This window comes from Caretta caretta, chromosome 1 (assembly GCF_965140235.1).
Source record: "Caretta caretta isolate rCarCar2 chromosome 1, rCarCar1.hap1, whole genome shotgun sequence".
In the NCBI taxonomy this organism is placed as follows: Eukaryota; Metazoa; Chordata; order Testudines; family Cheloniidae; genus Caretta; species Caretta caretta.
Window position 1 is genome coordinate 12,561,714 of NC_134206.1, and position 26,098 is coordinate 12,587,811.

Sequence of the window (26,098 nt, forward strand, 5' to 3'; positions counted from 1 at the left end):
TAGCGAGTAGCACAGTGGGATAGCTACGCACAGTGCACTGCTCTCACTCTTGATGATAGAGCACCAAGCGTGGAAGTGCTCTGCTATCAGAGGGAGTCTTCTGTGAACATGCACTAGCGATATTATTATAGTGCTTTTTGATTGTCAGCATAACTTTTGTCAGCAAAAGTTTGTAGTGTAGACAAGGCCTTACAAATTGTAGCAAATCCCAGCCATGCAGTCCAAAATGCCTTGTGTCCTAGGTTTGAGATTAACTTATCCTTAGTTATGTTAATTGAAGGCTGAGTTCACAGCCATCCATTTCCATGAGGTCCATATTCATCCCATCATTAGCACCTTTCAATTTAACAGTACAAGGCAACAGAAGGAAATTTTTTTGGGGGGGGGGGAGATGTATGCCTATATCTCAGGAACCCCTTGGTCAAATTACCTTAATTAGGACCACTAATGCTTCTTTTGTGCCCCATGAGGGACACCACATTTTAAAACTACCCGAGGAACTGTTTGGATTTTAGAACATTTACAAGAGTCAAGCTTTAAAGCATATAATGTGGTGGGAATGGAAACCCTCTAGCCATTTTTTTTCTATTGGTGCATGCACATGGTAAAAATTACGTTTTCTTAAATACCATTCTTAGTTTGGATCCCCCCCAAGAGTTAAAGTGCCATATGCTACCTTGGATAAACTGTTGATAAAATGCAGGACCATCTTGACCTGTGTGATATAAATAGTTTGATGGTTTCCTCTGTGCAAAAAAGAAAGAAAGAAACCCACCTAGAAACTTTTTGAAAAATGGCTATTTTTCAGGGCTTTTATCATCGCAAACCCTGCTCAAAAGACCCCCACATTGGGTCACTAACCCTACCCTGCACCCTTCTGAGGCAAAGCAAATTTCAAAGGAATCCAACTAAGTCTGTCAGCTTTAGAGATTTTAGAAAGGTTGAGTTTTAAGGAGAAGTCATGATGCAACCTTAACTCTAGTAGTGCTGCCGTGCCCCTATAATATAAGTCAGGTTTACACTAAAAAATTAGGTCAACCCAGCTGTGTTGCTCCTGGGTGTGAAAAAAACCCCACACTGCTGAGCGACATATTTAAGCTGACCTAACCCCTAGTGTAGACAGCGCTAGAATTCTTCCATCAACCTAGCTACTACCTCTCAGGGAGGTGGGCTAACTACAGAGACAGGAGAACTACTCCCATCGCTGTAGTGAGTGTCTACACTGAAATGCTACAGCGGTGCTGCTGTAGTGGTTTAAATGTAGACCATAGCCATAGTAACATGCAATGCTGGCTGAGAGCAATAGGGGCAAGTGCCAATTACTGTGGAAACCATAAACTCTGTCCTGACGATTCTGGGAAAATCCCCAGGAACCAGTTTCATATAAGTAGGTTTTTGCAATGATGTTATTTGTTAATCTTTTTAAGAAACATTCCATTGTGTATTTCTGAAGCCACTTTGGCTTTGACTTATTCCAGTCAGTGTTGTAAATACGTTTATTTGGATTCTGTAGCGTTATCCTTTGCCATGTTTGGCATCCCTGGTCTTCCCTTTGTTACAGAATTGCGAGCTAACTTGGGAATGGAGGGAAGACTAATTAATTAAGTAGTAATTGTTGTCAAACCAATTGTTGCTAGCATTTAACATTTGACTTATTTACTATCGGAGGTGAAACTGAAGGAGTTAATGATCTAACAAATTGCACATCAATCAGGAAAGACTAGTTTGAAAGGAATGGTTTTATTTTATGAAGTGTAAATAAAAGATTTTTTAAAAAGACAGTTTAAGGTAAGTGTGGTGGGCTCCATGTTTGAAATTGTCACAAGATAGCTGTGGAGACAAATGTGTTGCCTCATAAAGCTTAATGACTGATTTTTCCATTAATCAGAATTGAGAATGTGCTTCATTAAGCTAATTAGCTGAGCAGTTGCTTAACTGACAGTTACTAGACACAAATTCCCAGGTCCCTTGCTTTCCTCTAAATAAAAGCTTAAGAAAAGATAACCTGGCTCTCTTTAATCATCTTTATTAGAGAGATAATGAGCAGAAATGCTATTAAAAATCTTACTGGTCATTTTATGTCTGGGGCAGTGACTGTGGCGATTTCAAATAGCACTGCGCACACACTGATGTTCAATAAATAATAGCTTAGTACGCTGTGCTGTGAAGGAGTAATGTTAAGGCTGGTCTTTTAAAAGAGGCTTCAAAGGAGATTAATTTCCAGGCACAAGGTTGTTGTGTTCATAGAGGCACTCTGTAAAGTGCTTGAGAATTTCTGTATCTGCAGCTCTTAGCATTACCAGCAGGGAGTGCCCTTTTGCCAACTAATCTTTGAGAGGCTTGTTGTTCATTGGTGGTTTTTTTTCAATACCCAAAAAGCATTAGCTCCCCCTAGTGGGGCAACTAAATTAGTGCAGGTTTTGCACTTCAATCTCTGTAGCCATTGCACAGTAGAAAGAGGATCCTGATTTTTTCCCCTTCCTTTGCTCTGGAGTAATTTGCAAAACGCTGTGGAAGCTGGGGATGTGTAAGACTAATTTTATCCTACACTCCAGATGCTTTGTAAGGAGGACATGTAATGGTGAAGAATTTAAGGGAATTAATTGAAGGATCTGAAATTTGAATTATTAAATACACTATCTAGTTATAATGCCTAATTGTAAATATTTTTTTTTTTGCCGCTTAGTGTGTCTTGAATAATAACATGGTAGCGCTAGCATCCAGTACAAGCAAAGACCTTTCAGCAGAGGACTGGTGTAGAAGAAAAATGACTGTCTTCTTAATTATTTTTTTTTCCCCTCCTCCAGAGTTCTCAGTCTTCCACAATGAATCCTGTTTACAGCCCTGTTCAACCTGGGGCTCCCTATGGAAACCCTAAGAACATGGCTTACACAGGTAAGTTTGGTTTTAAGTGACTCTTGGAATTTGGCATTTTGTGGTTAGAGCAGATTAAGCTCAATTGGTAAATTTCTTTTTTTCCATTCTAGTTAGCTACTATAGAAAGGCATTCTGTGACGTGTTGTTATAGCAAAGTGCTCAGCACAATCCTAGATCTTTCTGTTTTCCTGGAGTTTCCACAAAAAGCTCAATCTTAAGTACCAGTTTATGCTTTGGAAGGCCACTCTCTTAACAGATAGACAGCTGGCATGTTCTTGCTTTCCTGTCTTTTCACACTATGTTTTCCCTACAGCTTTAGGCACAAAATCCTCCCCCCCCCCCGCCCTCCTTAGAGTTTCCTAATAATCTCCAGGAAACGAGCAATTCTCTGTTAAGGCTTTCAGAGATGGTTTTAAGTGTCCAAAATGCCTATTTCAGAGTCTCTTATGGTGTAAGTCCATTGTTGGAGCAGGCAGCTAGGAACAGACTATCAAGTTTGCAGTAGAAACAAATAGGGAGGAATAACATGTTGCTCTCCAAAAAAACTCTTTGCCAGTTCTGCAGTCAGTTTCATTCAGCAGGAGAAAATCTAAAATACAGGCGGAGGAGATGATGCAGAACAAAGATGAAGGACAACATCACAAGGGAGAAGGCATGGGGAAGATGGATGACCCATTAGAGGGCTGTCCTGGAGAGAGGAAGGAAGAGTCAATGTCCCAGCAGAAATTCAGAGAGATCACTGGGTGGGAGTGGGGGAAGGGAAAGAACTAGAGTCTAAAAATTCATTGTTTAATTTGTTTGCATGTCACTTTAGAACATTTATGCGGAATATTGGTCAATAAAAATTGACTTAGTTGATCTTAATTCCATTATTTTTTAGTGTAGCAGAGAAGCTAAAGGCACTCTGAACGGTGTTTTTTTTTGTGCTTAATATTCAATGAAAAATTCAAAAACACTCATAGGAAGCACTTTCCTGACCCTAAATTATTTATCTGCAATATTTGCACTATATGATGGATATTTTAGACTGCTGCAACTCACGTCACTCCTGACGCCATAGAGAAATAAAGTTACTCATTTGCAAAAGCTTCAGCTAGGAGAGGAAACAAGTAATACAGATTTCTGAGAAGTGCTTCTGGGAAAGCCTTTTTTCTTTTGAAATTACAGAATCACGGTATTTTGAGCTCTAACAAATTTCCTTCTTGAATTAATTAAAATTAGTGTGGTGTTAATTTTGACAAAATATTTATTTTCTTGTAATGCATCTTTCCTCTTGCAGATAAGTATAATCTGTCTTAACTTTCACTGCTGTGCAGATACTTTTAGAAAAAGAGTGTTGATCCTTGGCTCTTGGCCTTGCTTTCTTTTAAAGTACATGTCAAGGTTCCTTCCCCACTCTGAACTCTAGGGTAGAGATGTGGGACAATGCATGAAAGACCCCCTAAGCTTATTCTTACCGGCTTAGGTTAAAAACTTCCTCAAGGTACAAACTTTTGCCTTGTCCTTGAATCCTATGCTGCCACCCCCAAGCGTGTTAAACAAAGAACAGGGAAAGAGCCCACTTGGAGATGTCTTCCCCCCAAGCCCTACACTCCCTTTCCTGGGGAAGGCTTGATAAAAATCCTCACCAATTTGCATAGGTGAACACAGACCCAAACCCTTGGATCTTAAGAACAATGAAAAAGCAATCGGGATCTTAAAAGAAGAATTTTAATTAAAGAAAAAGTAAAAGAATCACCTCTGTAAAATCAGGATGGTAAATACCTTACAGGGTAATCCGATTCAAAACATAGAGAATTCCTCTAGGCAAAACCTTAAGTTACAAAAAGACACAAAACAGGAATATACATTCAGACAGCTTATTTACCAGCCATTTAAACAAAAGAAAATCTAACGCATTTCTAGCTAGATTACTTACTAACTTCTGAAGAGCATTCCTGACCTGGTCCCGACAAAAGCATCACACAGACAGATACATTACACAGATACAGACAGACAGACCCTTTGTTTCCGCCCCCCTCCTCCAGCTTTGAAAGTAACTTGTCTCCTCATTAGTCATTTTGGTCAGGTGCCAGCGAGGTTATCCTAGCTGTACACAGAAAGGTGATTACCCTTCCCTTTTATATTTATGACAGCACAATAGAAATTAGGGTGACCAGATGACAAGAACAAAATATCGGGACACATGATGGGGAAGCCACAGGCTCACCCCCACACCCCCCTCCAGGGCCGGCTCTAGGTTTTTTGCTGCCCCGAGCAAAAAAAAAAAAAAAAAAGCCGGAGTGCCGCCGAAGCAAAATATTGGGACAAACAACTAAATATTGGGACAGTCCCGATTTTATCGGGACATCTGGTCCCCCTAATAGAAATGTCCCTATTAAATCAGACAGGAAGTAGTAAATTGGCCAGAATATATAGCAAATTTGATGAACCTATGCAACAGATATTCTTTCTCATTCTTTGAATGAATGTGATTCAGAGGCAATGTCAGGCATCTCTGTTACATCCCCTGCATCTCTATACCAAATCAATAAATTCTGACAGGGCAGTCTGTAGACTATCACACAAATGTCAAATTAGTTTTTGTGGACAGATTAAATTTTTAAAAAATGGAATTTTAATGGGAATACTTGTATAATGTTGACCTTGCTTGTAGGAGACATTATAGAGGGAATAGGGTTATTAGAAGGTATTGAAGCAAGTCCTATCACAAAAAAAAGTTGGCCCAACAATTCAGAATGAGAATTTCTGTGATAAATTGTTGATAATCCAATTTTGTTCTGCATATATGGTGTTCTAGTCTGATACTCAGAAAGCAAAATATAAAATTAAAAAACCTTTGGTTTGAATTTGATTAAGTATCTTGGTCTTGTACAACACTGATCATACAGTTGTGACTTAAATGATAATGAATGGTCTGAGGGAATAGCGAGAGGCACTGATTGTGGGGATAGGAGCCAGGAATTTCTAGATTCTAGCTGTGGCTCTACGGCTACTCACACTGTCATTTTTAATCTATCTCAGTTTCTCCATCTCAAAAATGTGGACAATACTTACCGACCTGACAGGGGCTGTGTAGGAACTGAGCAAATAGTATTTGTAATGTGCTTTGAAAAAAGTGTTATGTGAGTGAAAAGAATTATTGATGTCATTCGTGCTCTGGAGTCCAAATTAGTGACATGTTGTGCAATACTTACCATAGCTGACATTTAAAACTCCATTGTTGTTTTAGGGATGACCAGGAGCTAGCTAATCTTATGCTGAACAGCGACACTGACGTCTGGTTTGAAGCCCAGTTGGGGCTGACCTAGTGTAGGGTCTGTTCTCCCCCACATCACCTGTTGCACTATCCAGTAAAGATTCTGTAACACACTGGTCATTCTGGCTGACTGTTCTCTAAGTAACTGAGCTTCTTTCTGAACTGATGAAAATGTTTCTTGGGTACGACTAAAACTGTCATCTTTGCATTATTGTATCCTCAACAAGGAGTCCAGATATGTTCATTATAATGGCTGTGTAATTAGTAGCCAGGGTACACTGTGCTAACATCAAGTTACTCTTTCAGTGGTTCTTAACCTTTACTGCAGCCTGCACCCCTTTGGTTCTCAAAATATGTTCTTGCACCCCTTACCAAAAATCAAAATATGTTCTCACACCTCTTATCAAAAATCATTGAAGTAGGTCAGTTCTTTAAACCTAGATATATTTTTGTTTGTATATTACACGAATCGTTAAAAATGTATCATCATAAATACATAGGTTTGATGAAACAAAGTAGTTGTACTTAAGTGCCTGTGCTTAATTTGTGTTTTCGATGATTTACCTTCTAAAAACATCTGGCGTGCCTTGCACCCCCAGAAAGGGCATCTTGCACCCCCAGGGGGCGCGTGCATCCCAGGTTAAGAACCACTGCTCTAGAAGATGGAAGAAATATGGGATCCTCAAATTGATCTGTTCTGCTCTGCTAAAGACTAGTGTTTGTATCTGAGAGCGAGAGGGAAGAAGTGGTTATTTGAAAATAAAAATAAAATAGACATGGATGTAGCCTGAGTTATTAATTAAGATGTTTACCAACAAGTATTCTATTGATTTTGCTAGGAGTCTATAAAAAAAATCTTTATTTTACTGAAAAACATATCAAGGAACTCATTTAGCTTCATATTAATCCAGAGAATGAGCACTATACTTACGTTGTGAACCTGTACTTTCTTGTTAACACAAAGTGTATGGGCACCTTCAAAATTAAAGTGCCATATCTCCATTCCTTCGGATGCACGGCTGGATGTGTAGAGGTAAGATTATGTAATTATCTATTAAGTGTCTTCCTAATTTATGCTTCCTTCTCTCTTATGTAGTGGGTAGGATGTGTTGACTCTTTCCAAGGTGTGAGATTGGCAGGGGCTGTGTTTTCATGGAGCAGAGCAAAGTGATCAACAATCAATGGAATTGTACATCAAGGGATAAGTCTTGCTCACAAATATTCTCATTGACTTCAGTGCGGTACTCATATGGGTAAGGCAAAGCAGGATGACTGCACAGCCAAGAGGCGGCCTGTGGGGTAATCTGTGGTGTAAATAACAAGTAAAGGGCATTTCCCCACTTCTAGTCATGTTTGATTTCTTAAAAATCAATGTACGTGTCCTGTTAAATTTATGCTTGTTCTATAAGAGATACTGCTGCTCAAGGGATTTTTGGTCTCCCAGAGTTGAAACAGTAGTGTACAGATTCTCCAGGAATGATAGTCTCATCAGTAATATCACCATTTTAAGAGTGACTACAGATTCTAGCAATGTTGGAGTGATTGAGCTCATAAATACACATTTATCTTCCTGCCTTAGAAAGCAACAGAGATTTCATGCTCTCTAGCAAACAGATGGTTTTGACAAAGCGTCCACTTGTCGCTCATTTTAATGCTTTCCATGTCTTTAAATCTCCACATTAATACACTTTCGATATAGATATCCTAGCTCTGCTCTTAAACTGTCTGAAACATTTTATAAACAGCCTACCTGGCATTTGACAAGGCAATATTTTTTAAATATTGAGATGCAAATTGTATAAAGTTGGTAACTTGACCTTTGTGAAAGGAGAATTTCAGAGAGTTGTGTCTCTTCTAAATAAGTTATCCCTACATAACTGCATGCTGAATGCTTCAAATAGCAGCAAATAGCCGATAAAATTACCCTCTGTGTGCCTTTTACATTCTAAAAAGTCCCACTGGTTATGTCCCAGTTGCTGTGAGGTTTTATTTTGTGTTATAATATAAAAAGGAGTCACCTACTTTTGCCCTCAACACTGGATCCATTGCTCCAGGTGCTTTCCTAGCAGTTGTGACTGCACGGAATTTGCATCACACTGACTGGAGGCTGAACAATGGAACTTCAGGGGACAAAAAGCATGTTTTGAAAAGGAAAAATTAATAAAGGTATTGTTAAAATTGATGCTCTGAAGGTTCCCCTTACACTGAGTAGTTCAGGGGTATTTAGTATGTAATTGTAGATTTAGTTAATTTCTTCTCAAACCATAGAATCATAGAATGTCAGGGTTGGAAGGGACCTCAGGAGGTCATCTAGTCCAACCTCCTGCTAAAAGCAGGACCGATCCCCAATTAAATCATCCCAGCCAGGGCTTTGTCAAGCCTGACCTTAAAATCTTCTAGGGAAGGAGATTCCACCACCACCCTAGGTAACGCATTCCAGTGTTTCACCACCCTCCTAGTGAAAAAGTTTTTCCTAATATCCAACCTAAATCTCCCCCACTGCAACTTGAGACCATTACTCCTTGTTCTGTCATCTGCTACCACTGAGAACAGTCTAGAACCATCCTCTTCGGAACCCCCTTTCAGGTAGTTGAAAGCAGCTATCAAATCCCCCCTCATTCTTCTCTTCCGCAGATTAAACATCCCCAGTTCCCTCAGCCTCTCCTCATAAGTCATGTGTTCCAGTCCCCTAATCATTTTTGTTGCCCTCCGCTGGACTCTTTCCAATTTTTCCACATCCTTCTTGTAGTGTGGGGCCCAAAACTCTGGACACAGTACTCCAGATGAGGCCTCACCAATGTCGAATAGAGGGGAACGATCACGTCCCTCGATCTGCTGGCAATGCCCCTACTTATACATCCCAAAATGCCATTGGCCTTCTTGGCAACAAGGGCACACTGTTGACTCATATCCAACTTCTCATCCACTGTAACCCCTAGGTCCTTTTCTGCAGAACTGCTCCCGAGCCATTCGGTCCCAAGTCTGTAGCTGTGCATTGGATTCTTCCGTCCTTAGTGCAGGACTCTGCACTTGTCCTTGTTGAACCTCATCAGATTTCTTTTGGCCCAATCCTCCAATTTGTCTAGGTCCCTCTGTATCCTATCGCTACCCTCCAGCATATCTACCTCTCCTCCCAGTTTAGTGTTATCTGCAAACTTGCTGAGGGTGCAATCCACACCATCCTCCAGATCATTTATGAAGATATTGAACAAAATCGGCCCCAGGACCGACCCTTGGGGCACTCCACTTGATACTGGCTGCCAACTAGACATGGAGCCATTGATCACTACCCTTTGAGCCCGACAATCTAGCCAGCTTTCTATCCACCTTATAGGATACAACAACACGTCCACTGCTTTCCCTTCATCCACAGAGCCAGTTATCTCATCATAGAAGGCAATTAGATTAGTCAGGCTTGACTTGCCCTTGGTGAATCCATTCTGACTATTCCTGATCACTTTCCTCTCCTCTAAGTGCTTCAGAATTGATTCCTTGAGGACCTGCTCCATGATTTTTCCAGGGACTGAGGTGAGGCTGACTGGCCTGTAGTTCCCAGGATCCTCCTCCTTCCCTTTTTTAAAGATGGGCACTACATTAACCTTTTTCCAGTCATCCCCCGATCGCCATGAGTTTTCAAAGATTATGGCCAATAGCTCTGCAGTCACATCCGCCAACTCCTTTAGCACTCTCGGATGCAACGCATCTGGCCCCATGGACTTGTGCTTGTCCAGCTTTTCTAAATAGTCCCGAACCACTTCTTTCTCCACAGAGGGCTGGTCACCTTCTCCCCATGCTGTGCTGCCCAGTGCAGTAGTCTGGGAGCTGACCTTGTTTGTGAAGACAGAGGCAAAAAAAGCACTGAGTACATTAGCTTTTTCCACATCCTCTGTCACTAGGTTGCCTCCCTCATTCAGTAAGGGGCCCACACTTTCCTTGACTTTCTTCTTGTTGCTAACATACCTGAAGGAACCCTTCTTGTTACTCTTAACATCTCTTGCTAGCTGCAACTCCAGGTGTGATTTGGCCTTTCTGATTTCACTTCTGCAAGCCCGAGCAATATTTTTATACTCATCCCTGGTCATTTGTCCAGTCTTCCACTTCTTGTAAGCTTCTTTTTTGTATTTAAGATCAGCAAGGATTTCACAGTTAAGCCAAGCTGGTCGCCTGCCATATTTACTATTCTTTCTACACATCGGGATGGTTTGTCCCTGTAACCTCAATAAGGATTCTTTAAAATACAGTCAGCTCTCCTGGACTCCTTTCCCCCTCATGTTATTCTCCCATGGGATCTTGCCCATCAGTTCCCTAAGGGAGTCAGTCTGCTTTTCTGAAGTCCATGGTCTGTATTCTGCTGCTCTCCTTTCTTCCTTGTGTTAGGATCCTGAACTCAACCATTTCATGGTCACTGCCTCGCAGGTTCCCATCCACTTTTGTTTCCCCTACTAATTCTTCCCGGTTTGTGAGCTGCAGGTCAAGAAGAGCTCTGCCCCTAATTGGTTCCTCCAGCACTTGCACCAGGAAATTGTCCCCTACATTTTCCAAAAACTTCCTGGATTGCCTGTGCACTGCTGTATTGCTCTCCCAGCAGATATCAGGGTGATTGAAGTCTCCCAAGAGAACCAGGGCCTGCGATCTAGTAACTTCTGCGAGTTGCTGGAAGAAAGCCTTGTCCACCTCATGCCCCTGGTCTGGTGGTCTATAGTAGACTCCCACCACGACATCACCCTTGTTGCTCACACTTCTAAACTTAATCCAGAGACTCTCAGGTTTTTCTGCAGTTTCATACTTGAGCTCTGAGCAGTCATACTGCTTTCTTACATACAGTGCAACTCCCCCACCTTTTCTGCCCTTCCTGTCCTTCCTGAACAGCTTATATCCATCCATGACAGTACTCCGGTCATGTGAGTTATCCCACCAAGTCTCTGTTATTCCAATTACATCATAATTCCTTGACTGTGCCAGGACTTCCAGTTCTCCCTGCTTGTTTCCCAGGCTTCATGCATTTGTATATGGGCACTTGAGGTAAACTGCTGATCGCCCCTCTTTCTCAGTATGAGGCAGGAGCCCTCCCCTCTCACACGCTCCTGCTCGTGCCTCCTTCCAGTATCCCACTTCCTCACTTACCTCAGGGCTTTGGTCTCCTTCCCCCGGTGAACCTAGTTTAAAGCCCTCCTCCCTAGGTTAGCCAGCCAGCTTGCGAAGATGCTCTTCCCTCTCTTCGTTAGGTGGAGCCCGTCTACCTAGCACTCCTTCTTGGAACACCATCCCATGGTCAAAGAATCCAAAGCCTTCTCTCTGACACCACCTGTGTAGCCATTCGTTGACTTCCACGATTCAATGGTCTCTACCCAGGCCTTTTCCTTCCACGGGGACGATGGACGAGAATACCACTTGCACCTCAAACTCCTTTATCCTTCTTTCCAGAGCCACGTAGTCAGCAGTGATCTGCTCAAGGTCATTCTTGGCAGTATCATTGGTGCCCACGTGAAGAAGCAGGAAGGGGTAGCGATCTGAGGGCTTGATGAGTCTCGGCAGTCTCTCCGTCACATCGCGAATCTTAGCTCCTGGCAAGCAGCAGACTTCTCGGTTTTCCCGGTTGGGGCAGCAGATAGATGCCTCAGTCCCCCTGAGGAGAGAGTCCCCGACCACCACCACCCGCCTCCTTCTCTTGGGAGTGGTGGTCGTGGAACCCCCAACCCTAGGACAGTGCATCCCATGCCTTCCAATCGGTGGAGTCTCCTTCTGCTCCCTTCCCTCAGATGTATCATCTGGTCCACTCTCCACATTAGTACCTGTGGAGAGAACTTGAAAACGGTTACTTACCTGTATCTGCCCTGCTGGTACATGGACGTTCCCCTTTTTTCTTCTGGAGGTCACATGATGCCAAATTTCTTCACCGTCCTTCTGTCCCCGTTGTGCAGCCTGCTCTGAATCTTCAGAACATTGTGCCCGTAGAAGCCTATCCTGACATCCATCCAGGAAATCTTCAGTTTCTCTTATGCAACGCAGGGTCAATACCTGTTGCTCCAGACCTCGAACCTGTTTGTGTCTTTGTTTTCACTAGCAAAGTTAATGGTAAATGGATTTAAGAACTAAGCTTCCTTTTTAAGAGGGCTTTGAGCTAAATTGTAAAGAATTCAGGGAGCAAGGCAAATTTACACATCAGCTAACTAGGTACTGAAATGACCTTCCTGCGTGCAGGGCAAAGACCCCAGCGAAGGCAGAAAACCTTGAATGGAAAATGGTGGTAAAATCAGACTTACAAAAGCTTAACAAGGTCCCTAGGAATGTAGATGAAAATAAAAAAGGAAGATGATTTACTTGGTTACAGTGTGAATTTGAGCATAGTTCACTGATGCAATATTTGAATCACACTAGCGCTTGGATTTTAAATTGGTTGTCCATGAGGTAGAGTCAGAATGGAGTGAATCTTTATTTGGAAACAGACACAGAAATATCTGTAATAAGTCATTCAAGGAAACGGCTGTTGCCTTTGCCAGGTAATATTTCAAACCCTTTTCTGAATATGGATTCAGAGGACTTTTTTTTGTTTTTTTTATGGCAGCCTAAGGGTAAATTGCAAGATAAAACAAAACAAAAAAGTGTTTTATCCTTTACTGCCTCTCTTTGATGTATAAAGTTTGCCTCAACCATCATCCAAAAAAGAGAAAAGAAACCATTTTGTTTGTTAGAAAAATATCCTGCCTGACAATGTCATTTCTTCATACTTAAACACTCCATTCGTCATAGCTTAACTAAGCAAGTTAATGGCAATTACATTAATTACTCTTACATCCTTGCAAACTGTTCTGGAGGATATTAAAGCAGAGAAACTAAATGTGCTTTCTCACAGAAAAATTAAATTGGAGGAGTTTGAGGACATTTTTCAAGTTGCCTTGAAGATATTAACTAAATAATTATGAAACTGTTAGGTGTGGTACGGGTGGTCTGAGGCTCCGGTCCTGCAGTGGGTCTCTCTGTGGGCACAGGAGCTCGTTACAGGTCTGGGGCCATAGACCTCTCTCTGTGTGTGTGATACTGTCACAGAGCTAACAGCTGCCTGGTTTAGGAAGAGGGTGTTTTCCATGAGAAATGTTTGACTCTGGAGTCCTATTCATTTTGGTGGGATAGCATGTCAGCAGTCTCTTACAGCGATCACTTTGCAGGATTCAGTTGATGGGTATTAATCTTGTAATTCCGATTGTGTAGTATAGTTTCCTTATTTTAAAATATCTAATATTATTGTATTCTAAAAAGTCTGTCTAAGTTATCTAAAATGTTGGTTAGCATAGGTGCAAGACAGATTGCTGTTGTGCAGGGAACTTCCAAGATCTGTTGAAAACCCTTATTTGTTTCCCAGCTGAATAACCCAGGATTATTTCTGCATTCTTGTTTGAGGGGGACTCTTCTCCCCCCCGCATCCCCCCACTTTTAAGGCAAACATCTACCTTTGCTGTAATGCGAAGGTTTAAAAAAATACAAGGCTGTATATTGACCAAGAAGATAGGACTTAAAAAATACTACATATATGTAATAAGGCTGAGTTTAAATTGTGAAAGCAGTCTTAACTCATTTAATTCCAGCCCTACTTTTAGAGATTTTGATTTTTCAACCTTAACATAGCATTTGCTTTTTCAACTTTTTTTTTTCTCTTCTTTTTTTAACACACACGGACAGAAAATATAATAATTTAAATTATACAGATATTTATCCTTCCAAACATTAATAGCTTCACATTTCCACATGCATTTGCATTTAAATAAAACATTCACTTGTAGCACTAGTGGATAAAATGGTAGATGGACTCCAAATAGAAGAAAAATAAGAGTGGTAATCAGAATGTTGGCATTTTAAGGTCTGTTATCTTGTGGCCTGTTATTGCTTGAAATGAATGCGGTATGTCATTGAAAGGCCAGGTTCCCTAGATTTTCCGCCAAGACATCTGTTTCTGTTTTCTTACTTTGGTGCTACTTTTGTCTTTAGTTCAGCACTGAATATTTTGTAACAAGTCCTAAAATTCTCCCCAGTGTTTTTCATTTTCATATAAATCCAATATGGTGTCAATCGTGCAACCTGCCCTCACTTGGATAATCTCACTCCCCTGTGTAGCACTGTTAACTTCAGTGGGAATACTCACATGAGTGATGGTTCCAGGAACCTGTTGACTGTTAGCACGGAAGAGTCTTCAATCATACGGGTAGTGTTTTTAACATAGATTTTAAACTACTAGAATCACAGAAATGTAAGACTGAAAGGAACTGTGCAAGGTCAAGTCCAGCTCCATGTGCTGAGGAAGGATGAAGTAAACCTAGACCATCTCTGACAGGTGTTTCTCCAGCCTGTTCTTACAAACCTCCAATGATGGGGATTGCCCAGCTTTCCTTGGAAGTTTATTCCAGAATTTAACTACCCTTATTGTTAGAAAGTTTTTTTTCTAATATCTAACCTAAATGTCCTTTGCTGAAGATTAAGCCCATTGCTTCTTGTCCTACCTTCAGTGGACATGGAGACCAGTTGATCACTGTACATTAACTCCCCACTTAACATCCTCTCGCTTAACGTTGTTTCGATCTTACGTCCCTGCTCCATTCAGAACATGCTTGTTTAAAGTTGTGTAGTGCTCCCCTATAATGCTGTTTGGCTGCCTGCTTTGTCCATGGCTGGCAGCCCCGCTACCCGCTTCCCCCCCCGCCTGCCAGCGCACCCCACAAATCAGCACCTTCCCCCTGCCTCCTGCCCACTACAGTCAGCTGTTTTGTGGCGTTCAGGAGGCTGGGGGGAGGAGGCGAGGACCCGGCGCGCAGCCTCTCCCCTCCCTCCCCCACCTCCTGAATGCTGCAAACCAGCTGATTGCCATGGGCATGAGGCAGGGGAGGGAGGAAGGAGGCTGCACGCTGGGTCCTTGCTCCTCCCCCCCCCCCGCCCCCTGAACGCCGCAAGACAGCTGATTGCCACGGGCAGGAAGCGGGGGGAGCAGGGGGAAGGTGCTGATCTGCGGGGTCTGCTGCTGGGCGGGAGCTGGTGGGGGGGCGCATGGGGGGCTGCCAACCTGTTTAATACCTGTATTAAATTGCTTGTTTAAAATTGTTTAAAATGTATATAATGCCTTTTGTCTGGCAAAAAAAAATTTCCCTGGAACCTAACCCCCCCTATTTACATTAATTCTTATGGGGAAATTGGATTTGCTTAACATCATTTCTCTTAAAGTTGCATTTTTCAGGAACATAACTACAACATTAAGTGAGGAGTTATTGTACTCCTTATAGGTTTCAGAGTAGCAGCCGTGTTAGTCTGTATCCGCAAAAAGAAAAGGAGTACGTGTGGCACCTTAGAGACTAACACATTTATTTGAGCATAAGCGAATGCATCCGATGAAGTGAGCTGTAGCTCACGAAAGCTTATGCTCAAATAAATGTGTTAGTCTCTAAGGTGCCATAAGTACTCCTCATTCTTTTTGTACTCTTTTTATAACAGCCTTTAACATATTTGAAAATTATTATCAGGTCCCCCCTCAGTTGTCTTTTCTCAAGACTAAACATGCCCAGTTTTTTAAATTTTCTTCATAAGTCCGGTTTTCTAAACCTTTGACTATTTTTGTTGCTCTCCTCTGGAGTCTCTCCAATATATCCACATCTTTCCTAAAGTGGGGAATCCAGAACTGGGCACAAGCCTCCTGCTGAGTCCTCCCCAGTGCCAAATAGAGCATGTCAATTACCTCCCATGTCATACATATGTTCCACCTGTTAATACACCCCAGAATTATATCTGTCTTTTTTCAACTATGTGACGTTGTTGTCATTATATTCAATTTGAGATCCATTATGACTCCAGATCCTTATCAATAGTACTAGCATCTAGTCAATTATTCCCCATTTTGTGTTTGTGCATTTGATTTTTCCTTCCTAAACGCTTGTCTACCCTACCGCACGGGGTTGATCTAAGATACGCAACTTCAGCTACATGAATAGCGTAGCTGAAGTTGATGTACTTAGATCTATTTACCGGGGTGTCTTCACTGCGGTAAGTCAACAGCTGACGCTCTCCCATCGTCTCCGCTTACGCTTCTCGTTCTGGTGGAGTACCGGAGTCAATGGGAAGCACTCAGTGGTTGATTTATCGCATCTATACTAGACACGATAAATCAACCCCCACTGGATTGATCGCTGCCCACCGATCTGGCGGGTAGTGTAGACAAGTCCTAAGAGTAGTACTTGTCTTTATTGAATTTCATCTTGCTGATTTCAGATTAATTCTCTAACTTGTCAGGGTTGTTTTGAATTCTAATCCTTTCCTCCAAAGTACTAGCAACCTTTCCCAGATTGGTGTCATCCACACATTTTATAAGCATACTTTTCACTGCATTGTCCAAATCATTAATGAAAATAATGAATAGTACCAGACATAAGACTGATCCCTATCGAACCCTACTAGATACACTCTCCCAGTTTGACAGTAAACCATTAATAACTACTGTCATAAATATAAAGGGAAGGGTAAACCCCTTTGAAATCCCTCCTGGCCAGGGGAAAGCTCCTCTCACCTGTAAAGGGTTAAGAAGCTAAAGGTAACCTTGCTGGCACCTGACCAAAATGACCAATGAGGAGACAAGATACTTTCAAAAGCTGGGAAGAGGGAGAGAAACAAAGGGTCTCTGTCTGTCTATATGCTGTTTCTGCCGGGGATAGGCCAGGAATGGAGTCTTAGAACTTTTAGTAAGTAATCTAGCTAGGTATGCGTTAGATTATGATTTCTTTAAATGGCTGAGAAAAGAACTGTGCTGAATAGAATAACTATTTCTGTCTGTGTATCTTTTTTGTAACTTAAGGTTTTGCCTAGAGGGGTTCTCTATGTTTTGAATCTAATTACCCTGTAAGGTATCTACCATCCTGATTTTACAGAGGTGATTTCTTTACTTCTGTTTACTTCTATTTCTATTAAAAGTCTTCTTGTAAGAAAACTGAATGCTTTTTCATTGTTCTCAGATCGAAGGGTTTGGGTCTGTAGTCACCTATGCAAATTGGTGAGGCTTTTTATCCAACATTTCCCAGGAAAGGGGGGGTGCAAGTGTTGGGAGGATTGTTCATTGTTCTTAAGATCCAAGGGTCTGGGTCTGTAGTCACCTAGGGAAATTGGTGAGGCTTTTTACCAAACCTTGTCCAGGAAGTGGGGTGCAAGGTTTTGGGAAGTATTTTGGGTAGAAAGACGTTTCCAAACAGCTCTTCCCCAGTAACCAGTATTTGTCTGGTGGTGGTAGTGGCCAATCCAAGGACAAAGGGTGGAATATTTTGTACCTGGGGGAAGTTTTGACCTAAGCTGGTAAGGATAAGCTTAGGAGGTTTTTCATGCAGGTCCCCACATCTGTACCCTAGCGTTCAGAGTGGGGAAGGAACCTTGACAACTACTCTTTGAGTACAATCTTTAAACCAATATTGTACCCTATTTTGTACATATTTCCCTAGTTTGCTTATGAGAATGTCATTTAGGGCTGTGACAAAAGCTGCACTAAAATCAAAATATATCATGTCTAATGCTTCCCCTATCCACTAGACTAGTAACCTTGTCAAAGAAGGAAATTAAGTTGGCTCGGCATGGTTTGTTCTTGACAAATCTATTCTGGCCATTCCTTACAACACTTAGAATTCCAGATGGAATTCAGAGTAGCTGTGCCAATACTAATCAAAGTGCCGGGTGAGTCAATTTTTGCTAAGACACACTTTTCTGTGTGATTTTAAGTCTTAGGGTGTGTGCCATTCTTGAGACAAATAAATTAGCTTGATGGAGTGGAATCACTAGTAGAGGATCAATATACATTGTAGGTTTCAGAGCAGCAGCTGTGTTAGTCTCTATCTGCAAAAAGAAAAGGAGGACTTGTGGAACCTTGGACACTAACCAATTTATTTGAGCATAAGCTTTCGTGAGCTACAGCTCGATGCATTCAGTGGAAAATACAGTGGGGAGATTTATATACACAGAGAACATGAAACAATGGGTGTTACCATACACACTGTAACGAGAATGATCAGGTAAGGTGAGCTATTACCAGCAGGAGAATGGGGAAGGAGGGGAAACCTTTTGTAGTGATAATCAAGGTGGGCCATTTCCAGCAGTTGACAAGAACGTCTGAGGAACAGTGGTTTATTTGACTTCAGGCCTAGAAACTGTAGAAGTGTCTATTATAAATTGCCTTATCTCCCTCCCTTGTCAGAAAATGATGGTTACATTTATAATATGCTGTGATTAATGAAACTTTGCTAGAATGATTTGATGATTTTTATTGTAGTTACGAAATAATGTTACGGCAGTATGTAGCGGCCCTAAGTTTTGAAGTTGTCAATAATTATCTGGGGGAGTTTATGTATTATACTGGAATAGTGCATGACATCCCCTGGTGGCCTGCCACAGTCACCCTACAGTCCTGTCCCTTCTCAGTAAAGAGTTTTTCTTTAGCAGGTGGTAGAGGATTGTGCTTTTGGTGCTGAAGAGCCTGCATTTGATCCTGGCTAAGAGACCCGTGGCTATATGTGTATGTGCCCACAGTCCATTACACTGAGGCAAAATATTTGGGTTTTTATTTCTTTTTCAGTAACTGCCCACAACTTTTATTTGGAAGGAGTTTTTTAAATTGTAAGAGGAACTAAACAAGGGCTGCTTTTCCAGTTTCCCACTATTCTCTGAGCAGGCAACCCACTGACTAGCATTGATATAGTGTATGTTCTTCTCTGTTCCTGCACTGCCCATGCATCCCTAATTCCTTTGTATCCTTCTGCCACAGTCTCTTTGTACCCTCTAACATGCTGCTTCCTACAGTTAGATCCCTGTTCCCAGTGTGGCATGCATGTGTACTGTCAAACGCTTCTTCAAAATTTACTAGTTCATGCATTCTACTAGTCCTAATCCTCCACCTGCAGAAGTGCTAGCATCTCTCTCTCTGTCTCGCACTCACACCCCTACCTCTCTCTCTCACACACATCCTTCACAGTTATGAGATTATTCCATCTCCTGGTCACCTAATGCTTTGTCTGTGCATTATCAGCTGTTTGTCTTTTAAAATTATAAAATCTTTAATGCAGACACCATATCTCCTTCATGTGCAATACCCTTCTGCTTTCTGGTTACTTGTTATGGGAAGATAATTGGACATTTGAGACAATACAGGAAAGAGACTATTCATTGTATGTCTTTGGATTTCTATAATAATAATGAAGCTACCTTCCTAGTGCTCTGGATGCTTCTGATACAAATTTATATCTCTATCTAATCTACATAATATTTCTCTCAAACCCCCCCCCCCAAAAAAACAAAAACAAAATATCCCTCCCCACTATCTCCTTTCTCAATCACTGTGGACAACACCACCATCCTGCCTGTCACTCAGGCCCATAACATGGGCAACACCTTTGACTCAGACCTCTCTCTGCGTCCTCACATCCAGGCTACATCTAAGTCTTGCAAATTCTTTCTGGCAAACATCTCTAAGACACAGCATTTCCTGTACATCCACATGGCTAAAACTCTTGTCCAGGCTCTCATTATCTCACATCTCAATTGCTGCACCATCCTTTTCGCAGGCCTTGACAATTGCAGTCCTGCCCTGCTCATATCCATTCCGGATGCTGCTGAAAAGTCATTCTCCCTAGCCTGTTGCTTTGAACATGTCGCCCCGCTCTGTGCATCCCTTCACTGGCTCTCTTTTCTTTTTCACATCAAATATAAGCTACTTGTCTTCACTTGCAAGGCCCTTCATGTTATATCCCCACTCTAACTATCGTCTCTCATTCACTATCAGTGTCGACTCCGGCCGCCAATTGGCCCATGATGCCAACCTCTATCACCTATTTGTTCAATTTTCAAACAAGCCCTTTTGTGGTTTCTCCCATACTGTCTCTTTGTTCTGTGTCTATGCAGTTCCTACTACAGTGGGGCTCTCATCCATGAGTAGGGCTCCAAGATGCTACAATAATACGAATAATAAATAACAGTGATAACCCAGCCCTTTAAAAAACATACAAGCACCAAGTTCACCTCTCCTGCTCAGATCTCTAACCCGCAACAGCCTACACAAATGAATACGCTTCACAGTATGCCCTGAAGGCCATCTGCTCAAGGCTGTTTTGGACCAGCTTGGTTCAGAACTGAGGGCACCTCAATGGGAGACCACTCAACGGCCAGGCCCCCCTCCCCCCCCATTTAAATTGAGGAGGGATGCAGCTTGAGTGCCTCCTGTGAGCCAAGCTGTGGCATCATGACAAAAAAGAGAGGCAGTCTCGCAATTTGGAAGTTCCCAAGTCACTTAGGATTTATAGGTCAAAACCAGCATCTTAAATTCCATCTGGGAACCAACAGGCAGCTAGTGCGGATCACAGAGCACAGGTGTGAGGTGATGCTATCAGGAAAGCACCACTTAATAAGCAGGCTGCTGCATTCTGCGCCAGTTTATTGACTGGCTGCCTTCTGCTGCCCAGAGAGATTGCTTTAACATTTTGCGTGTTTGTCTTTCATTCTAACCTTACAAAATGATGCGTTAGATTAAGTTGTTTATGACTTTTGCTAAGATTTCAAAAAGGAACACACTGTACTTCTGTCCCTCATTAAAATGGTTAGTGAGGAAAGCTACTAGTTTATGCGGAAAGAACAGGAGTACTTGTGGCACCTTAGAGACTAAGAAATTTATTAGAGCATAAGCTTTTGTGGGCTACAGCCCACTTCGTCGGATGTATAGAATGGAACATATAGTAAGAAGATGTATATATTTATGCAGGATGCTAACTGCCTAATCCTCTGTTTCTGATAAATAGAAATATGCTTTCAGTCTTAAAAGGACAAGTACAGCAGGTTCCCATTCCCTTTCTTTTCATAATTAACCATGGATGACTTCCATAGTTCTTGGGCTTCAGAGGTAAAAGAAGAATAAATAAATATTTCACTGTGAAAAGAAATCTTGAGATGTCATCCCTTGGTTTAAAGGGGATGTGTATTGTAGACCATAATTAGGGATAGACAGGAATGTTGCAATAGTTTGATAGATTCAACTTAGATGATAAAAGGGGGCAGTTCCTGCTGCATGATAAACTTCTGTCACTTCCTTCCTTTCTCCAGTAACTTTGTTGATATGACAGATTTGAGCAAACAGAGTAGCAGTGGAAAAATAGATTTTTTTCATGTTTACAGTTCATATCTAATCTGGTGGCAAAATGCAATATATTCCACAGCTGTTTTTCCTAAAGAAATTTGACATTTCTTCAGCAGCTTGAAACATAAAACCTTGAGAAAAAATATCTTCTTTAATATTCTCGTATGTAGAAGACCATAATGCCTCCGTTGCTCCTGGGGGAATGCGGTGCCATTGCATGCATGTAGTATTCCTGTCCCCCACATATTTCTTTGCTTCCCTGCAGAAAAATAACTTTTGATAGGGAAGCAAAGGAAAGCCACAAGCGCAGTGTCCCCAGTAGTGCAGGCATGTCATTTCAGGCGCCCAGAGCAGCCAGCGGAGAGAGAAACCACTGCGGGGGGGTGAGGCTGGGGAATCCCCGACTGGTGGCTCTTATCCTATGCTGGGCTCAGCTACTAGCCCCAGCTGGGGACAGGGAAGAATGGGACTTCCTCTTCCCCTGCAAGGAACAGCCGGGGCAGGATCAGACCCAACACCAGAAACCTCCCCTGCCTGCAGGAAGCTCTGCCCCCCCTCCTCCACCGCTTCCTGCCCTCATCGCTCCTCAGCCTCAGAGGGAGAGGTCACTGTATAGGGAGCTGCTCCCCCATCCGCCTAACCCCCCAGGCATCCAGACTCCCTATACCCAGATCCCCCACACCCAGACCCCTCCCCGCTGAGCCCTTCCCCCTGCATCTGGACTACCACCTCTGCACCCAGACCACTCCCCACTAAGGCCACCCCACACTCAAACCCCTACCCTGATTAGCCCCACCCCTCTGCACCTGGACCACCAAGACAAGCCCTCTACACCCAGATCCCAACCCCACTGAGCTCCAACCAACTGCACATGGACACCCATCTCTCCAAGCCCCACTCCACCAGCACCCACCCCATCACAAAATCTTAGCTCTGCTCCTGGAAACGATGCATATTACATCATTATAAATCCAAAAATGATCCATAATAAATGATCATTATAAATCCACACTCTAGCAGATTACTTTCCAGCACCTCAAAACCAGTGAGTTCATCACCACATATAGATCACCACTTAGACAGAGAAGCTGGCAGACAAATAAAATTGCAAACCAAAATGAGCCTACCTTTGCGAACAGTTTAAGGGTGAAATGGACACAGGGAGTACTCTTCTGCGCCAAAAGAATAAAAAATTCTATGCACAATATTTTAAAATTCTGCAAAATTCTGCATATTTCATGTGTCAATAAATAAATGTGGAGGCTCCAGCATGGCAGTGGGAGCACAGGCCACTGGTTGCACAGAGGTGGGAGATCATTCTGCAGCCTCCCACCCCTTATGGGACATGGACTCGGTGGTGAGGCTGCACCCGACCCTGACACAGCACAAAGGCCTGGTGGGTGGGTGAACCAGTATGCAAACTAATATACAAATTATCTTTTATATTCAGTTAGAAACAAAACCAGTGAATTTCATACACTTTGTTGGTTCCAAAAACTTGGAGATCTTTCAAATGGACTCCACAAAGGGTTAAGGATCCTTGTGGGCTGATCCTTTTATAGCATCATGGATCATGCTGGCAAGCTACAAAAGTTCCAGTCAGAAACAAAAGTCACAGGGACACCAAAGCTTAAATGTTGTTTGGAGAGAAAGCCCTATCTTTACAAAAGAGAGTTTAATTGTTAGAGAAAAAGGTGGAATCAAAACAGTTTACCCCAATCAAAATTAACTTTCTCTCCAGAGATTTGTAAAAACTTTAAACTGAAAAGCTAGAAATGTGATGTTTAAAAATGCAATATTTTCAGCATGTGAAGTGTGAAAGATACCTCTGAAGATCCAGCTAGTCCAAAGAATGGAGAGATGTAGTGGACACACCTGTGAGTCACTGCCCTGCCCAACCAGTAAGAAAATCAAGCTTGTCCACAAAGAGATCTCCAACAGACTAAGGAAGATAAACAGTCCTTTTTGGTGATTCTGTACTAAGAGAATCTAAAGAACATTCTGCAAGGGACAGGTAGATAACCAGATGGGTGTGTCTTCCCACAGTCAAGACGTGAGGTATCACTCTAAGATTGGATAGGCCTCTGAAGTCAATGGGCCAGGTTTCCCTGCCGATGGTTAATATTGAACCTAATGACAGGGCATCTCAGGATATTTTGCAGATAACAGATGACTGTAGGGTGATCTTCTGGGAGATGCTTCCTGTTCCACAAGCTTAGGAAGACAAAAAATTCTGGAAAAGAATCAGTGGCTAGGTAAGTTGTGTAAGGTAGAGGATTTTGGTTTTGTGGAACATTGGTCCACCTTTTATGGGGATAGGGGTCTGTCTACTGAGCCTCCAGCTCAGTAGAAGGGGAACCAATCTCCTTGGGAACAACTGGCTAGAGTAGTCAGAGTGGCATTAAACTAAAAAACAAAGAGGGTAAAAAGAGGGAAGAAATGAACATTCACTTAAAGCACAAAATTGAGATGCTGAGAACATAATAATCAAGAAACAAAAGGACATGAAGAGAAGAAATTCGTTAATGGCCTGTACTCCAAAGCTAGGAGCCTAGGTAACAAACAAGAAGACTTGGAATTTTATGAGCATAAATTGGATCCAGTTGGTATTACTGAAGCCTGGTGGGATGATTCACACTATTGGAATGTTAAAATCAGTGGTTACAGGAAGGATCAAGTGAGCAAAAGGGGAGCGGGAGTGGCATTCTATATCAAAAATGGCATTACCTGTTTAGAGTCACTGACCACTCTGGAGAAAATGATCTTGAATGCTTAGGGATCAGTGTCCTAACAGATAAAGCACAAGATGGGATATTAATTGGTGCCTGCAAAAGACCTCCAAATCACACTAATGAACAGGATGACCCTTACATACCTATCTATAATATTGGGGGGGTTTGGGGAAGCTGCATGACTATGGGAGCCTTTAATTTGAGTGATATGCTCTAGGTCTCATGCTGCAAGAAGTAACACATCATAATAATTTCTAAATATTATGGATGACAATTTCCTTACTCAAAATGGGTTGCACCCAACATGGGGGAATTCTATATTAGACCTTGCCTTGACACACACACACAGAGGAATTGATTGCAGAACTCAGTTAGCAGTAGGTGAAGTACAGGTGATCAAGAGTTAATCACGTTTGAAATGTGCAAATGGAATAAAGATCAAACCAGAAGTGTGTGTGTGTATATATATATATACTTGGTGTTTTAAAATGGCCAATATCACAAAGCTGAAAACAATTACAAACCAAATCAGCTGGGATGAAGTATCAGGAATCAGGGTCTGCAGCAGAGCCAGTCTGCAGTCAGATGGCCTGTAGTAGGCTGGCTGATTGGCTACATCACCCATTTGGTTGAAAGAGTCAGCAGACCGTCTCTTAAGCCCAGAAGCTGCTCATATCATTCATCCACGGCTGCGATAGCTCCTGTGACTACTTGTTCCCGCCTTTTTCCATTTCTGCTCCTCCCTTTTTCCAGCCTGGTTCCAGTCCTGCTCCTGTCTTGGCCCCAGTCTTGCCTCATTTCAGGTAACATAGTCCTGACTCTTGGCTCCAATTCCTGACTTCTGGCTCCAGTTCTGATCCTTGTTTCTGGTGCCTGGCCTCTGACTCCTGCTCCAATTCCTGACTACCTATTCCTGCTCTAACCCCACTAGGCATGACTGCTGCTCTAACCATTGGGAACGAACACTCAACTCCCAGTTACTGCCAGGAAAAATTTAATCAGAAAAATGTGAATGATGATTGGGAATTGTTTAAGATGTTGCTCGAGATCCAAAAAGCCACAATCAAGGAAGAAACCCATATTGGTCAAAAAACCAACATGTCTTAGAGGGGAAGTGAAGCCAGCGTTAAATAAGTATAACAACTCAGTCTATAACAAATGGAAGAAGGGAGATGTTGATAGCAGTGAATGTAAATTAGAAGTTAGCAATTTTAGCAAATCAATATGGGAAGCAAAGAGACATGAGGAGAAATCTATGATCAACAGCATTAAGGCCAGTATGGAGTTTTCTAAACATATTAGGCACAGAAAGAATACTAGGGTAAATAATGAAGAGGACAGGTCACTGATTCAGCATGATCTGGATCGCTTGGTAAACTGGCTGCAAGCAAACAATAGGAGTTCCAATATAGCTAAATGTATGCATCTAGGAACAAAGAATCTAGGCCATACTTGCAGGATGGGGGACTCTACCCCAGGAAGTAGTGACTCTGAAAAAGATTTGGGGGTCACGGTAGGTAATAGGCTGAATGTGATCTCCCAGTGAGATGCTCTGGCCAAATGGGCTAATGCGATCCTTAGATATATAAACAGAGGAATCTCGAGTAGGAGTCAAAAGGTTATTTAATCTCTGTATTTGGCACCAGTGTGACTGCTGCTGGAATAGTATGTCCAGCTGTGGTGTCCACAGTTCAGGAAGGATTTTGGCAAATTGGAGAGGGTTCAGCAAAGAGCCACAAGAATGATTAAAGGATTGGAAAATGTGCCTAATAGTGACAGAGTCAAAAGGTAAAGGGGTGACTGGATTACAATCTAGAGGTATCTACATGGGGAACAAATATTTGATAATGAGCTCTTCAGTCCAGAAGACAATGGTTGGAAGTTAAAGCTAGACTAAATGAGACTAGAAATAAGGTGTAAATTTTGAACAGTGAGGGTAATTAACCATTGGAACAGTTTACTAAGGGTCATGGTGGATTCTCCATCACTGACCATTTTCAAATCAAGATTGAATGTTTTTGAGAGAGATGATCTAGTTCAAAAGCAATTATTTTGTGGGAGTTCTATGGTCTGGGGTATACAGAAGCTGAGACTAGTTGA

The 26,098-nt window shown here is 42.1% G+C and overlaps 1 protein-coding gene across 13 annotated transcripts in view; it reads left to right on the forward strand.

Annotated features, from left to right (window-relative positions):
• Positions 1-26,098, forward strand: part of FAM168A (family with sequence similarity 168 member A) — a 364,217-nt gene that overhangs the window by 156,560 nt on the left and 181,559 nt on the right. For 8 of the 13 annotated variants that reach the window (XM_048839574.2, XM_048839583.2, XM_048839516.2 and 5 more), the window contains exon 2: positions 2,808-2,895. The exons of the other annotated variants lie outside the window; for them this stretch is intronic. In XM_048839574.2, coding sequence (XP_048695531.2) covers positions 2,826-2,895 — 70 coding nt within the window. In that variant the 5' untranslated portion in view covers positions 2,808-2,825. The remainder of the gene's footprint in view (positions 1-2,807; positions 2,896-26,098) is intronic. 13 annotated transcript variants of the gene reach the window in all.